At 57.7% G+C, this 16420-nt stretch overlaps 1 protein-coding gene across 1 annotated transcript in view; it reads left to right on the plus strand.

Moving 5' to 3' along the window:
- Positions 1-9956, plus strand: part of PCNT (pericentrin) — an 89405-nt gene extending 79449 nt beyond the window's left edge. The window contains 6 exon segments of the mRNA XM_025040317.1: positions 3857-4060; positions 5008-5237; positions 6535-6608; positions 7436-7559; positions 9021-9148; positions 9511-9956. Of these exon segments, the coding sequence (XP_024896085.1) occupies positions 3857-4060; positions 5008-5237; positions 6535-6608; positions 7436-7559; positions 9021-9148; positions 9511-9554 (804 nt within the window). The 3' untranslated portion in view covers positions 9555-9956.
- Positions 9957-16420: the final 6464 nt, after the last annotated feature.

Genomic DNA, 16420 nt, shown 5'->3' on the forward strand with positions numbered 1-16420 from the left:
TTAGCGTCGTAGCGGGCGTTGGGCTCAGCGCCCGGGCACGGGCCTGTGTGCACCACGTCCCGTGTGGCCTGTGCCGCAGATGGTGGTGTTTGATTCACGTTCACGAGAGGAAATTTTGTCGAAGAATATAATCATCTAGTGAAATGAGCATTTTATTCGAATTTTACCTAATGAAAATAACTTATGATTTTCCTGATTGTGTAGTTGAGTATAGACTTTTTTTCTGGAATGCCTAAGTTTTTTCTTCATTTATATTTTAGGTTATTTTTTGCTTGTGGCTTTGCTGTACATTTTTTACAATGAAAACTTTTTAGATTATTTTTTGACTTACATACGAGAACACCTGCCCTTTGCTGGTGTGCTGCCACGTGAGTTGTCACGTGTGCAGAGACCCCCTGGGACCCAGCTAGCCTGGCGCCTTCCCTGTGCGGGGACCCGCAGTGCGGCCCTGTGAAGCCTCTCCACTTCCTCCTGGTGCGTTTGAGGCCCATCCTGCTGTTGGACGCATTAGTAGCTGCTTCCCCCTCACTGCCGAGCTGTGTTCGCAGCCTGTGTGTGCCTCGGTTTACCCATTCATCTGCTGAAGGGTCCCTGGGCCACTCCCAGGCCCCGACTGTATGCGCAGTGCTCCTGTCCTGTGGACAGTGCGTGCAGGGCTGTGTGGGTGGGCATTTCATTCTCGGGATAAACGCCAGGGTGGGGGTTTGCAGCATCTCAGGGTAGTTTATGTTCAGCTTCCGCATCAGCGTGGCCACGGTGTTTTCCAGGACGGCCGCACAGCGTGAGTGTTGCAGCTGCTCTGCGTCTGGTGTCTTGGGGACTTGGAGCGGCGTTCCGCTGGATGTGAAGTGGCATCTGTGTACTGTTTGCTGAGGTGTCTGTTAAAGGGTTGGCTCATTCGTAACTGGGATTGCTTGTTGTCATTGTGTTGTGAGAGTTTTTTCCTATACTCTCGATGTGATGCCTTTGTCCGAATGTCGTTAGCAGATGTTTTCTGTCTGCTCTCTCCTCATGGAGTCGTATGCACCAGCCTGTTTCTCATAGATCATGCCAAGAGTTTCATAGTTTTAGCCTTGACTTTGAAGTCTGCGGTCCAATTTTAGTCGATTTTTTATTATGGTCTGAGAGGAAAGTGGAGCGTTGCTTTTCTGAGAGTTGGTACCCAGGTTTTCCGGCTCTTTATTGAAAAGATTGTCCTTCCTCCTTGTGTCTCTGTGGCTTTGTCCGCGGTCGGTGAATAGGACTTGTGCATTTGCGTCTGGACTCTCTTCTGCTCCCCTGGGCTGTCTGTCTGTCCTTCACCAGTGGCCTGATTAATGTAGGTTTATGTTACATCTTCACTTCGGGTAGTGGGGATGCTCCCAGTTTTTCTTCTTTTTCAAATTATTTGGCTATTCTGGTTCCTCTGTCCTTCAGTATAAATTCTAGACTCCTGCTGCTTCGAGTGCGGTTGTGTTAAATCTGTAGATCAGTGTGGGGAAAACTGGGAAGGAAGATGGTTCGGCCAGTTTGGAAACCCATCTGGCGGTTCCCCAAAGTAGACAGAACAGCTCTCTGACCCAGCGATCCCACTTCTGGGTGTTTACCTGGAAATGAAAACATATGTTTACATAAAACCTTGTCCACAAATTTTCCTGTCTCCATTATTCATCATAGGTCAAAAGCAAAAATAATGCAATTGCCCAGTAATTGAAAAATGGATAAATAACGTCTGGTATATCCATAAATGGAATGTTATCCAGCTATAAAAAGGAACGAAAATCTGACATACGTGCCACAGTGTGGCCAAGCCTTGAAAATGTCATTGTAAGTGCAAGAAGCCAGCCATCAAAGGCCATATATTGTATGAGTCCATTTATATAAAATGGCGAGAATAGGCAAATCTGTTCAGATAGGAAGCGGGTTAGTGGTTATCAGGAAGTAGAGGGGAGTGGAGAGGGACTTGCTAGCGGGACAGGGCTTGGGGCTGATGGCAATGCCCTCGAGTCCGCGTGTTGGTTGTATGGCCCTGTAAGCAATACTAAAAGTCAATTGTATACTTTAAAAGGGTAAGTTTTGTGGTATGTGAATTATATCTTAATAAAGGCATAAAGAATTGACATCTTAGCTACACTGAAACTTCCCATCCGTGACCTGGGCATGTCTCCCCGTGTGTTTACATCTTTTGAAGTCTCTTAAGCGTGTTACAGCTGTCAACGTGCAGATGCTGTCAACGGTTCGTGACACATCCTGGCTTTTTTAGATGTTGCTGGATTCAGTTTGCTTACATTTGTTGGTGAGGGACATTCAAGGGACATTCATCTGGAGTTTTGTGTTGTCTTGGTCTGGTTTTGGCTTCAGAATATGAGTTGTGACATGTCCCTCGTCTGTTTTCGAGAAGAGATTATGCATGGCTGGTATTTATTTCTCCCTTAAATATTTATAAAAATTCGCCAATGAAACCATCTGGGCTTGGTGGTCCCTTTTTGGGGCAGTTTTTGGTGCCAGACTTGGTGTTTCTGGTGGCGTTAGTGGAGTGTGCTATAAAGGTCAGTCAGACCCAGTGACTGTCGGGTCCACGTGTTCTGTGGTCCGGCCGAGCTTCTTCCTGCTTGTTCCCTAGCCGCTGACGAGGTGTTGAGATCGCTCACGAGGACGGTGGTGTGTCAGTTTCGAAGCTCCGTGCGGTGAGGTGAAGGGACCTCTGTCCTGTGGAGTTGGGCCATGTCCCCAGCAGATCCAGGATGTTCGTCCTCTGACGGGAGCAGTCACACAGGCTCACGTGTTAATCTCGACGAGAGCTGCTGTTGATGTCACTTCCCTGCCCTGTTGGCTTTTCTGAAACTGCTCATGGTGTTTCGAGGTTCCTTGTTTTAGGGTGCCCCATTGGCCCATGCGGACTAAAACGCGGTCACCGGTGGGGTGCTTTTGTCCTTTGTAAGGAAGCTGACAAACTGGGGAACGGATGTTCTCAATGAGAAAAGCAAGGGCAGGCTGAGAGTCAGCGGCCGCGCGTTTTCTCCTCGTGTCTGGGGTGAAGTGTGCCCCTCGAGCGTTCTTTCCAGGCCCAGCCCGCGTGTGTTTGGAATCAGGGAGACACTGGTCTGTCCTGCCTCGGGGAGGGCACTGCTCCCAGCGTCGCTGGCTTGCGGGCCCTGCAGTCGTGGGGTGGCACGACCAGGCTGCCTTTTCAACTCCTGCTCCAAACAGCTGGATGGAGGCCACTGACCACAGGGCCCCAAGAGTGCTTCGAGCTCACTTTGGCCCTGGTGACAGGCTGGTCCTGGCCATCTGCTCTGGGTGGCCCCTTTATTCCCTCGCTGCGGAACCCTTTTTCTGTCAGCATGTTCCCCGTTAGAGCTCCGGGTTCCTGTACACCACGGTTCGGACAGGTCTCCTGGTCACGCCGTGGAAGCTGCAGTGCCCGTCTCTTGTGGGAATGGCTCCTGCGTGGTTTCCGGGCGTGCGGTGCGATGACACTAAAGCCCAACTAGTCTGTGCCTTTAGCCGTCAGCGTTTCTAGGACCACAGAATGGGAGGGTGTTTAATAGGCTGAAACCTTTGAATTCAAGGTTAATTCACAAATATTTGATTTTCTGTTTTGAACGAGAATATACCTTTTGTGCAGTCGCACTTGAGTAAATGGCATGTAGTAATCGCCCCGTAAGTGTTCGTCACCCGGTTAATAATGTCACATGACAACTTGGGCACCACTGAAGAGATGCTGAAGGAGGCACAGGCGCGGCCTGTGTCCTGGCGTTGGGGAGACCTACGCCCAACCTCCCGTGGGCTCAGCTCTCGTCCCCCCGATGGCATGCCTTACCCTGTGAAGGCCCCGGGGGACGAGCCGGGGAAGGAAGGAGGCGTTTGAACGTGACCTCCTCACTGGGGCTGGGGTCGGAGGGGATGGTCATTCCTCTGCAGACGGCCCTGCAGGCGGCGTTGTCTGGGATTGTTGCAGAGGCCGGACAGGTCGGCCCGGAAGCGGGACAGGATGGCCCTGCAGAGCTCACCAGGACGCCCGGACGCAGGCCTGCCCACGCCGGCCGCCAGGGAAGAAGCGAATGCCGGCAACGTCAAGGTAGAGCAAGCCGGGGGCGGCGGGAGGGCGTCCGCGGAGTCTCCACGCTGCTCTCGATTTGATGCTTTTACCTCGAGAGCAGTTCCAGGTCACTGCGAAGTCGAAGGAAGGCGCAGAGAACTTGTGTACAGCCCCTGCACTGACGTCATTGTCACTCCGAGTCCCCAGTTTCCGTCAGGTCACTTTTGGCGTTGTGCATTCTGTGCATTTGGACAAACGTGTGATGATACGTGTCCCCTATCATAGCCTCCCACAGAGTAGTTTCCCTCCCTGGAAGTCCTCTGGGCTCTGCCTGTCCAGCCGCGCCCCCTCTGCCCCCGTGGTGCTGTTAGAGTCCCTTAGAGTCCCAGTTCGCCTGCTGCAGCGAGGGCCTCTGCCTGGGCGTGGTCGCCTGCTCACAGTCGGAAGGCACACTGGCTCTAGCGGCCAAGTCGTCACAAATATGGGGAGTTGAGAAGTTTGGTCCGGTTGTGCACAGAAGTCATGTTTCTGTGCTGATGAATTGAGCGGCAGAGCGGGGCAGTTTGTGTCATCAGGCAGTGGTCTCCGTGCCTGAGGGAGCCCTAGGCCAGCAGTGCACCGGGCGTCAGGGGGAGCGGGGCGTGGGCCCTCGGCCCGAGGGCAAAGGGCACGTTAGGCTGGGCCGCAAGCCCCGTTCACTCGCTCTCCGCACCCGTGATGCCACGAAGCGCGGACCGGCGCCCTGCCTCCCATTCGGACCGTCTTAGCAGCAGGTTCATGGGGCCCCTGGGGGGCTGCTTGGGCGCTGCGGGGGGAGGGTGGTCTGCAGTCATCTTGTACACCAGGCCGGACTGTGGGCGGCAGATGCGCAGGGCTGATGTCCATGACGATCTGCGGAGGAGAAAGGGGTCTGGTTGTTTTTAAAGCACAGACCTGTCCGCACGGTGTCTGTTCTGCGATTAAGTTCTGCAGCGCTTTTCTTCCAGGTGGAAAAATTGTACCTGCGTTGCCTGAGAGCAGAGAGCTTTAGAAAGGCCCTGATTTACCAGAAGAAGTACCTGCTGCTGCTGATTGGCGGGTTCCAGGACTCTGAGCAGGAAACACTCTCCATGATCGCCCACCTGGGGGTGTTCCCTTCCAAAGCAGACAAGATCACCCCGCCGCGGCCTTTCACCAAGTTCCGAACGGCGGTCAGGGTCGTGATTGCGATATCAAGGTAACGGGAGGCGCGTGCGGTGGGTCCCGGGCTCCGCGTCCGAGTCTGTCGTACTCTCTTTTAAGGCGAAGGATACTTGAGGCCTTAAAGAAAATGTAGGTGACACTTGTCTTCCAGAAATCACATGCAGAACTGCCACCTTCTAAAAGGAAAATATTTAAGGGTGCCTTTTTATCACAGAACACTGCCTTGTCCCTCAGCGTCCCATTCCTTACATTTTAGTCAGGTCTGTGTTACCCGAGAGGGGCCGGGTGCATGAGAACACTGGTCCCTCGGGCAGCGGCCATTTGTGGTGCAGGCGCTTTCTGGCCTCTGTCTGTGAGGCGGGAGGGGGGGTAAGACCCCCGCTGCAGGGCCCAAGGGAGGCCCATCGCTCCAGGAACCGGCCCCCCAGCCAGAGGCTGGTTCACTCTCCCGGCCCCCCCGCCCCCCCAGCCGCTGAGTGCTCGAGGGGGCCTTGTTGGAGCAGACATGTGACTCCCTGGTGCGGATTTCTAAATTAGTGATGAGATCCATTTTATTTTATAATTAAAATTTGCTGAATTTCTGAGAACATTTGCCCCACTGAGAACTGCAGCCCTGTCTGCTGCGAGACGCAGGCAGAGACACCTTCCCAGGCCACGCTGTTTGCGTACCCGCCGGGGAGCAGGTGGGAGCCCCCGCGGTGGGGAGGCCTCCTCCAGCCTCAGGGCACCCACTCCCCCACCCACCAGTCCGTCCTGGGCCTGGAGGGGATGCCCTGTCCCAGGAAGCTGGGTGGGGACAGGAAAACAGACCCAGAACCTGCGCCTGGCCTTCTGTCAAGGGAGGGCCGGCCATCCAAGCCAGCAGCGTTTTTAACCCGAAGTGCCTGGTAGGCGGGCGGGGCTCGGCAGGGTGCCAGCACCCCTTGCTGGTGGGGGCCGCCCAGGAAGGCTGCCTCTGCAGGGACCCTGTGTGGGGACCTGGGCCCAGGGGCCCCACACTGCTGCAGGCCGGTCGCCCCCGCCTGACATCCTGCTCACTGGCTGGCCTGAGCCCGGCAGGCGGCTTGGTGACGGGTTGGAACGGAGTGTTATATACTGATTTTGAACCACAGTCTGGGAGCCCCTAAACTGGATGTTGGGCCGTGGGCAGGGCCTGGGCCCCTGGACAGGTAATGGAGGTAGCTGTCCTGTCAGGTGTGCAGGACCTGCTGACACGGGTGATCCGCCACCAAGACCCATCAGCTGTCAGTCACGTGGGGATACTTGTTGCATTTTCATTCCAGTTTTACTCTAGTGTCCAATGTTTTTTGTTTGTTCTGTTTTGTGTGTAGGTTGCGTTTTTTGGTGAGGAAATGGCAAGAAGTAGATCGGAAGGGAGCCGTGCGAGGCCGCGCACCCCGCCCAGGTGGGACTGCCGGGACCCTCGGCCGCCTCCGCGAACCGCCTCGCGCCTGCGCAGCGCGTCGTCGCTGGCCGGTGGGAGCCTAACGCGCGGGGGCGGAGTGGGCGACCGCAGTCAGCGTGGCATCGGGTGGTGTTTAGGGAAGAGGCTCTAATTTGGGAAACAGAACGAAGAAAACCAGGGTTCATACAGTTAATGAGTAAAACTGGACCTAGTAATTGAAAAATCTAGAAGAGCCTTATATATCAACTGGTAACTTTAATGAAAAGGTCTTTTTTATTCTCCGAAATGAAGTGGAGGCCCCGGGCTGCCGCTCCTTTGCTGTGAGGGCGCCGCTGCTTCCTCTCACTCAGGCTCGCCGGGCTTCCCGCTTGCTGTCCCCACGCACAGCAGGCGCCCTGGCGGGAGCCGGCCTCTGACAGGTTCCTACCTGCGGGACGCTGGCCGAGACCTTCGCTACCTTTGCTTTCCACCTGTTAACTGTTACTGGGGATCAAACCGCCTCCTCAGCCTCAGGCCTCGGGGAAAGGTTGCCCCAGGGCGCCGCTGGTGGTCCCCAGGCCCCTGCCCCAGCCCCCGGGCCCCCCCTCAGCTGGATGAGGGCCGGCCGCTGCTCCCCGGGGCCCGTGAAACTCAGGTGGTGAAACTCAGGTTTCCTCTAGAGCTTTTTCAGTACGACTTTAATGACTTGGGTACTTTGAAAATGTTTCAAAGTTGCCATGTGTCTAGACCCTTAAAGCATGTAAGTGTTCAGTTTCGGTAGGTGGGCTTTCAGACTGAAATGCACTTGTCTGTTTCCCTCATCTCTTTGTTCTTAATTCTGGGGGAAGGAGTCCCGGTGCCACCGCGACGGCGGTCTCCCCCCGAAACCAGTGAGTCCCCACCAACCCGGGACGTGCCTTGCGGCCACGCCAGGAACCCTGTGCCCAGAGCCTCCCCACACAGAAGGGACAGGTGAGCCAGGCTGCTGCTCTGCAGGGAGGCTTGGACGGGACCAATCGGCAGCCGTCAGGAGGGGTCCGTCTGCAGATAAGCCGCCGTGCGTGCACTCTGTGGGAGCCCAGGCCCGCCTGAGGGGACCCCACGCCCATGTGCCAGCCCCTGGTTGGCTTTATGCAATCTTTTCTGTGGGGTTTGGGTTTCTTGCCCACATAGCGCATTTTTATCCTTACTACTCGGTTGACAATGGAGATATTACAGTGACACTGTTAAAGCTAAGTTATTTGGGGAAGAAAAGCCTTTTCAATTAAGAGGATTTGTTACAGAATATCATTTTGATTAAAAATAAAAGCAAAAACACTTTCCCTGTTGACCTTGCCGGTTTGAGCCGCGGTCGTGCGTAGTGGCCTCCCAGGCCCCATGCGTGCGCACGGTGCGGTGTGGCTGGCCCTGCCATGAGCGGGCGTGGTGGGTCCTCACTGCCGCTGCCACGGTGCACCCGTTTTCCTGACCGTGAGCTTCCTCCCCTGATCCTGGCGAAGGATGGGGCTCCAGTCCCACTGCTCCAGGTCGCACCACGTGAATCATCCCGTGAGGTAGAACCCACGCACATGCTGCAGTGCAGGGTCTGGGGTGTCGGTTGCTTACTGAGGGCTCCAGCTGCGACTTCTCTGGGACTAGGACCCCCCCCCTTCAGGTGTCCAGGGAGGCTGGGCTTACGTGCGAGGGCGTTTCGCACACGCGTGAGGAATCGTGTGGCGCCCGCTGCTTCGCGTGCTCCTCGGAGAGCAGCCGGCCACGCCGCCTGCCGCTTGGTAGCCCAGGCGAGATGCGCCCCTGCCCCTTCGCCCCGTGGCCTCTGCAGACGATGACCTCTCTGTACGAGCCGCACTATAGGAGATGACAACGTCTCGTGTAGCAGTCCTGACAGGAGAAGCAGCACACAAGTGTCGAGCACCAGCGTGTGCCGCTAGCTCTGATCACTTCTGCTGGCGACACCCGCTTTGGCTGGGCCCAGAGCGGGTAGGGGCGCCGGTGCCCATCGTGCAGGCGGGTAGAGACTCTGCCTGCTGGCTCTGGCCCCAGGGCCTGGGCGGGCGATACCTACTGGGGCAACAAGAGGTGGCCAAGGCCTCTTTGTGGGTGATGAGGGCAAGTGAGCCATGTGACAAGTGACAGGCTGGAGCCATGAGCCACCTGGTCCCAGCATGTGGGTCTGAGGTGAACGATGCATCATCCACGGAGAGTTAGTGAATAAAGTCACATCCAGTAGTTATTACTCACTGTAACTCAGGTTGTCTAGAAGCTGGTTTTTAAAGCACTATGTACCACTTTTTAAAAGCTGGGCTTTTTTTGTGGTAAAGAAAAGGTACAAAGGAAAGAGCCATCTTTTACCCTGTTCCCCATTTCCTATCTGTGCACTCGGCGCATTCACCGTCTGTGTGTTCAACTGTTTCTTGGTTTATTTGTTTGAAGATCCAATCCATCCCCAGCTTCGAGATCAGAAAGACCGCTGACTGCTTCTCAAGATCCAGAACGTTCCTTGACGGAATATATTCACCATTTAGAAACAATCCAGCAAAGATTAGGGGGCGTGCCACCAGGTAACAAAAGTCCTTCCTACCTGTTCTTAAAACAGCATAAGTGCCTGGGAATGTAAACGAGGGGGCCACAGCTCTCCGCTTAGACTCAGCCCCGGCTGGCGGCACTTAGCACGTGGTGTGCCTGCCCACCAGCTGGCCTGGTCCTTTCTCTTCGCTTGGGGAACGTAAAGATTTTGTTTCAGCCAGGATAAAATTTGTCCAGGAGTTTTTTAGCTGGTATAATTTAAACGTCGTATATTTTAATTATTCATATTTTCGCCAAAAATAAGTAATTCAGTGATAGTGTTTCAAAATTGTAAATTTCTTCTTAAAACCAGTGAAGCCTTCTAACAAATTCCTACATCACTTCTGTTTGCGTTTAGATCGCCCTTCCCAGAAACCCTGCCGCCAGAGGACTAAGCAATGAATAAAATCCATGGGGCTCTTACCTGTGACAGTCCTGTCTGAGGAGAAGATTTGTTTTTCCTTTTCTGAGGAAGGCTTGTGTGGCATGGCGCACAGAGCGGTGCCCAGTCCCCTCACGTGCCCGGGACGCCAGCCCCGAGTGCCGTGAATTGAGTGTTCTCATCTCCGTGCGTTGCCACAAAGCCCGATGGAGTACTTTTTGTGTGACTTCAGTAGCGTTGGCTCCTTAGCCCAGTTCTGTGTGAGTTGGCAGAGCCACCCACTGGCCTCCCGGAAGGGTAAGCGGAGAATGAAATGGCTCTTCGTTGTTTATTTTCTTAAAATGTACAGATGGAAACTTGGTCTAAAAATGAAAGGAGAGAATATAATTAAAGCACTAGTTTCTTTGTAGGCAGCCCTTGTATTTTTCAGTTTTACTCAGTTTGGTTTTATCACTGAAAAAAAAAAAAAAAAAAACCCAGAGAAACAATTTATGTTAAACTACGCATCACAGATGTCCAAAGTGCTCTTCCCCTAGTGAGACGGCGGTCTCCTGCCGCCCTGTCTCGTTTCTGATTATCTCATGTCTGTGAGAGGCGGCCACCGCCTGTCCGTCGTCAGGACCATGGTTGACTGTTGCGCTTCGCGCGTCCTCACTGGGCCGCGCGGTGATGCCCGCCGGGCCCGGCTGCCGGAGGCCCGCGCAGGCCTTCGGGGGCTCTGAGCGTCGGGTTTAGTGCAGGACGGCTGTTCCCAAAGCCAGCGCTCGCCCGTGCCAGTGCTGGGTCTGCCCTTCGCCCTGCGGCACGGCACACGTCTGCACTTCCTGCGTGTGAGCCGCCGCTGCCCGCCTGCCGCCCTGAGTCCTGCAGTCCTGCCCGAGGTGGCTGAGGCCGAAATCCTCGCGGGAGCCGGCACCTCATGCAGAGCAGCAGGTGCGGTCGGCCTGGAAGTGCCTGGGGGGCGGGGGGAGCCCACCTGTCCTGAGTGCGGTTACCAGACACCACAGACACAGCTGCACGGCGGGAGGCCAGTGACCGCCACCACGTCTCGGCCCCCGGGTGCGTTGCCGTGACACAGACCGCCCACCCGGGACCCGTTAGTGAGGTAGTGCACCCCAGTGTCACACACAGGTGGCGAGCTGCAGGGCGTGTCCACGCGTGCACTGACGCGCTTGGCGGGGCGTTTGCCCCTTCCCTCACCTGGTTCGTGCGTGACCCTCAGCTTGTGTCTTGGCCCCTGGGCGACCTGACCTTTCTCAGAGATTCGAGGCCTTAACTGTCTTGTTTTCAGAGAACTCTCCTTTTTTTATATACCTGAACCTGGAAAGACCAGAGATGGAGGAGGGGGATGGGAGGGGGAGGAGGAGACGACGGTGGTGACGACCAGGACCAAGAGGTGCCCGTGGGCTCCGTGTGTCGCAGCCCCACCCTCATGGGCCGGACCTCGGTCTCCTCGGTGGTTGGGGTCAGCCGCACCAGCCGACACGGGAGCCCCGTCCGTGTTCCCTGGCTCAGACGACAGTCCCACCCGCCTGCTCAAGGAGACCATCGTATCTGGTGGAAGCTGTCCTTCCTTGGGACAGCAGAGCCCACAGTCATAGGCCTTCAAAAGAGGCTACTCGTGTGCTCCTCGCTGGGCCGCAGGCTGGTGGGTGGGGCTACAGGGGGCATGGCCCCTGCGTGTGGCCTTGGTAGGGGCCTTCTGCCTTGCTGACCGTCAGAAGGGTTCTCTGGTCAGCGGCTGTCATGGTGAGGAGGTAATTTAGGAAGCCCACGGATGAGCTTCAGGTAGGAAAGCAAGTCTGTGTCCAGAATAACGTTGATAGCAACTCCGGACATGTTGGCAGAAGCCACCTGTCCATGCAATGCACACTGCGCCCTCGGCCCGCCTGAGCCTTGTCACCTGGTCACCCTGCCAAGCGCCTACCACTCCCTTCGGTTCTGACAGCCCAGCGGGACTGCTCCTACTTCCTGGCCAGGTCCCAGCCCCTCCCCTCAGGCTTGACCCAGGACTCAGGAAAGTGCTCCGCTCACGTCAACCAGGTTGTCATGGAGGGTGTGACTCGGGGACAGCCAGATAGAAGGGGTGCGTTAGGGCAGGTGCGGGGAGGGCGCGGTGCTCTCGGAACGTGTGCGCATCTCCCTGGGAGCCCCCACACCCCCTTCAAGTTTATCGTGGCCTCATGACTGAGCTGGGACCAGCCACCATCTTGATGCTCTGTGGGGGCCCACCATAGTCACCTTGTTAGCAAGAGCCCAGGTCCAGTCAGAGGGGCTCGTTATAAGGAAACGCACTCCCTTCAGGAAGTTCCAAGGGCAAAGACTGAACGTGCATATTTTTATCACAAGTCACATAGATAGCACTCCACATGACGTGGGTCACTACTGCCCAGGCATGCATGGTGATCAGAGAGCCCCATGTGTGATGGCCATGTGAGTGAGTGTGGCAGGCGTGCGTTCTTGCCAGGAGGGGGAGGAGTTTGTGCCTCAAACGGAGAGGGCTGTCAGCAGGGGGCACAGAGTGGCTCCCAGGCCTGGGCATCTGCCCCAGCGGTCCTCTGCTCAGAGTGGGTGCCGTCCATGCCCTTGCCGGCCAAGGCGCTGTGGGCATCACTGGGACTTGTCCAGGTCTCACCAGAAACTAACAGTCTGCAGCTTCCCCAGCAAATACACTGGAGCAGCAGCCCACATACAGTTGGATCTAAAACCTCTACAAGGAGCCTCGTGCCCTTCTCGACTGTGGGCAGGGCCGGGCCTGACCGCCGGGCCTTCCTGTTGGATGAGGATCGCGGCATCCCACAGACCACTTGGCCTCTGGGAACTCTGCCAACGGCCAGGCCCTGGGGCTTCATGGTCCTGTCCCTCATCGTCAAGCACGGGCCTCACTCGGGCATCGCAGAGCTCACTAAGTCCTGTGGCGTGTCATGTCACGGGCAAGAGCGATGCTGTGCTGTCCGCGGCCCCGAGATAAGGTGGAGAAGCCGCTGTCTCTGCCCACAGCACCTGACCCATGGGCACCTGGGCAAGCGCTGCGAGTGCAGCTGGCATGGACAGTCCGCTTCTGGACCCACGTCAAGCGCAAAGCCACTTGCGGGCGCGGGCGGCCGACACCACGTATCACGAAACTGGGCAGAAACAACGCTGCACTGAAAACTGAACAGGGCGGCCTCGGCCCGGCTCTGCCAGCGCCACAGGCGGCGGCTGACGAACAACGAATTCATTTTCCATGGGCCTGGAGGCAGGAAGGGTTCTGGGGAGGGCTCTTTTCTGGGGTTCAGGCTGTATGTTCACGTGGGTGAACTGGGAGCCAGCTCACCCGTGACCCTCACAAGGGCACGGCCCCACCCAGTCCCAGCCACCGCCCAAGGCCCCACCTAACAGCAGCACACTGGCGGTGGAATCTCGACATGCGATTTGGGGGACACTGTGCTTAACAAGTGCGTACAGAACTGGGCTGAAGACCCGGAAAGCGTAAGCCACGAGCGGGCAAGGCGTAGTGCTGAGTTTCATGTGTCACAGCCTCACTCAGGCCCATCTGTGGTCCTGTGGGACGTTCCAGCTGGCTGGAGGTTCGCTGCCAGCGTCAGCCCTGTAGACAGCTGCCACACTGCAGCCAGCCGACAGTAGATGTCCATGTCACATGGGAGGACAGCAGACCTGTCACTGATCAGGAGGCATTCACGTGCCGCGGGCAGTCAGCGGTTGCTGGTTGATGACTTGGCGGAGAAAAGATGGTGAAGGTTGGTGGCCAGGACGTCCACAGACAGGTCTGCAGAGAGCCCGCTTGCCAGAGACGCCCACGGTGGCAGCAGGATCTGGTGGACAGGTAGCTTGTCTGCGGGTGTCACTCAGCCTCTTGGCCAACCTGTTTCTGAATGGACTGAGAAGCAGCCCCAGTGACAGGAAGGGGACGTCATTGCACCAAGGCGTCCGCCACTTCTGCGCCTGAGTTGCCCACAGTGGAGGCCGATGCCAAGAGCTTGGCATGGCGGCCCAGTGCCTTTCATCTCGGACCAGCCGGGGTTTGTCCTCCCAAGAACACATCTGTCTCCCAGGTGCAGATTCAGCTTCCGCGTTGCAGCGCACCTGCCCACACCGCCGCGTGGCCTCCATCGCTGGCGCCCTGAGCAGCAGGCACATGCAGCGGGGTGTGAGCTCGCCCTGGGAGCACATGTGGTCCTACTTGTGCTGGAGGACCTCCGCCCAGGGCCACCCCTCCGCTTGGCCTGGGGGCGGGACTAGAAGACCGCAGGCCCGCCCCCCAATCCTCGGCAGCCCGCTAGCCCTTCCGCAGCAGAAGCCTGCAGAGCAGAGCAGCCAGTGAAGGCCGACTTCAGCACTAGTCAGAGGACAGGTCTCACAGGTTGGAGGCGTCTCAGACTGGGTACGCCTTAAACCAGCAGGACACGCGCCACCTCCCTTCCCGCTGGGTCCAGAGGCCGGCCCCGAGCCCCGCAACTGCGATGATGGAGAGCAAGAAGCAGAAGCACGGGCTGCCTGCCGGGAAGTACCCCCCCACCGTCACCAACAGGAGGGAGAGGGTCGTGGGTGCCATGCTCAAGGACCAGGACAGAGGACACCCACAGCGGTGCTCAGCGTTCATCCCGCTGCTGCTGTGCTGTGACACGGACCTCCGACCGGGAGGGCTTTCCAACCCGCGAAGACTTCGCTGTCCCGCGCTGGTCTCCACCGGCCTGTGGCAGAAAACAGGACTTTGAAGGGGAGGACAGTGAGAATGACTCGTGACGTGAGTGAGGGGGACAGCGAGGAGCACACTCGGGAAGTGCGTGAGGACGGTGGGACCCCTCTGAGCTGAGCCACGCCCACAGTACCAGGCAGCAGCGGGGGCAGCCTCAGACGCGGGCTGGACCGTAAGAGAACACGTCCCGCGTTTGTGTGGCAGAGTCACGTGGGAGGGACGTCTGTGTCGGGCCCTGCCCTCCGAGCAGCGTTCGTAACAGCACTGACCGTTCGAAACAGGAAAAAGCGTCGTGAGTCAGGATGCCCACCTGTGTTCCTTCTCCCCCTGGTGCTGCTGTGGCCACGCTCTGTGGCCGCCCACTCCTCCCTCGCACTGCATTTTACTGGGCGGGTCCGACTTGCCATGCCCAGGGCCCACGAGTGTGTCAGTGTCACCAGATGTCACATAGTAATAAACCAACAACACAACAGAAACACGCAGCCCCCTCCACGCCGTGTGCAAGTGGGTCCTGCTGCTCAGTCACAGTCGGGCGGAGGACGCAGCCCTGTGGTTCACCTGGGCCCTGCACAGCCTTCCCCGTGTGTCATGCGTGTGACGGCAGCCCTGCCTCCTCCCTTCACCTCCGGTTCCCAGACATCGTCCCCACTTTGTGATCCAGTGCGACACTAACTGATCCCTGCTGAGAGCCCCTTTTGGGGACCAGGACTTCTGGCCTTGCAGAGTCTCAGCTTGGGGGGCCAGGAAGCACGAGGTTCCCCCGTGGGGTGATGGTAAGCGGGCCACTCGTTTCCAGCCCTGGGGGTCAGACGCACGTCCCCTTCCCGCTGTGCCTTTAGCTCGCCAGCTCCCATGGGCACTGCGCTTCGTGCCGTGTGTACGTGGCACTCCCGCTGTGCCTTTAGCTCTGCCAGCTCCCATGGGCACTGCGCTTCGTGCCGTGTGACGTGCGCTCCTGCACGTCCTTGGCTGTAGACAGCCCCGGTGTGACGCGAGGCCGCCTGGGATCCCGGGCCAGTGAAGCAAGCGCTTGTCAAGGCCTCGCCCGTGACACTTGCTGTGCAGCACGAGTCTGCTCCCGTGACAATGACCTGGCGGCCCATGCGGGGCGGGGGAAGCATGCTGGCAGAGCTTCCTGACGGACGGTGAGCGTCGGAAACTCAACTTTGGTTTTGGTTTGCTGGCCAGTTGGACGTTCGGTGGCAGGGAGTGATCGGATCAGTTTTGATCCGAGAACCCACATTGTTGGGCACCACATTGATGGCCTCCAGCTCCACTGCCTTGGCCGCCGTCCTGGTCCCCAGAGCCGGGGTCACCAGTGAGATGCTGTCCAGTGCCCGCTGGCCGAGTCATCCCGTCAGCTTGGCTGTTAAGTGTTCTCGTGGTGTTCTCTGGGGGCAGAGCACTCCATGCGAAGGTCCCCCCACGCGGCGCCTATGCCAGCCCACCCGCCCACGTGCTGACACCACACCTTCTGGTCCCAACATCCAATTCCTTCCCTTCCAGCTGGCCATCCAGCACCATCCACGAGTCCACATGGACTCGTCCTGGGTCACTTACGCAGAGTGGCTGGAGCTCCGCTGTACCGTTCAAGGCCGCCGTGAGTGCAGCTGGCGCGTAGCAGCTGCCCACGTCCATCTCGGACCCTCGTACCAAGCCAGCCCTCCTGTGGGCCAAGCGTGTTTCCCTCTCCTGCCGCTGGTGGTGAAAGTGCCCCACGCGGTCGGGGGCACTGACAAGCTGCAGTGCGAGAGCAGAGGGTGCTACATGGGCCTGGACTCAGGGCCGTCCCTGCGACCCCGCCCCCGCTCAGCTGTCGCGAGCGCGTGACGTCCGTGACTGGGTGAGTGTGACAGAATCCACCTCATAACGGGCAGTTTTGGCTGCAGGGTCACTTGGTGTCCCAAGGTCAGCTGTTCCAACTCTACAGGACATGGTAGCACACCAGAATATTTTTCCCCAAAAGGCACCTAACGCTCTGCCCCGAGGGTTCCACACTGGATCTCCCGCTGGGACGTGCCAGGCGCGTAGCACGGCGCTCCCACGCCAGGGACCAGCACCGCCTGCTGGCCAGGACCGCGGCCAGTGGAGCCGCTCGCGTCACGTTTTTTCCCTATTATAGCACTGTCCTGCTGGGGCTCTCACGGAGGTAGCAGTCCCCTGCACCCCACAGGATTTGCCCAGAGT

This window comes from Pteropus alecto, unplaced genomic scaffold (assembly GCF_000325575.1).
Source record: "Pteropus alecto unplaced genomic scaffold, ASM32557v1 scaffold339, whole genome shotgun sequence".
Lineage (NCBI taxonomy): Eukaryota > Metazoa > Chordata > Mammalia > Chiroptera > Pteropodidae > Pteropus > Pteropus alecto.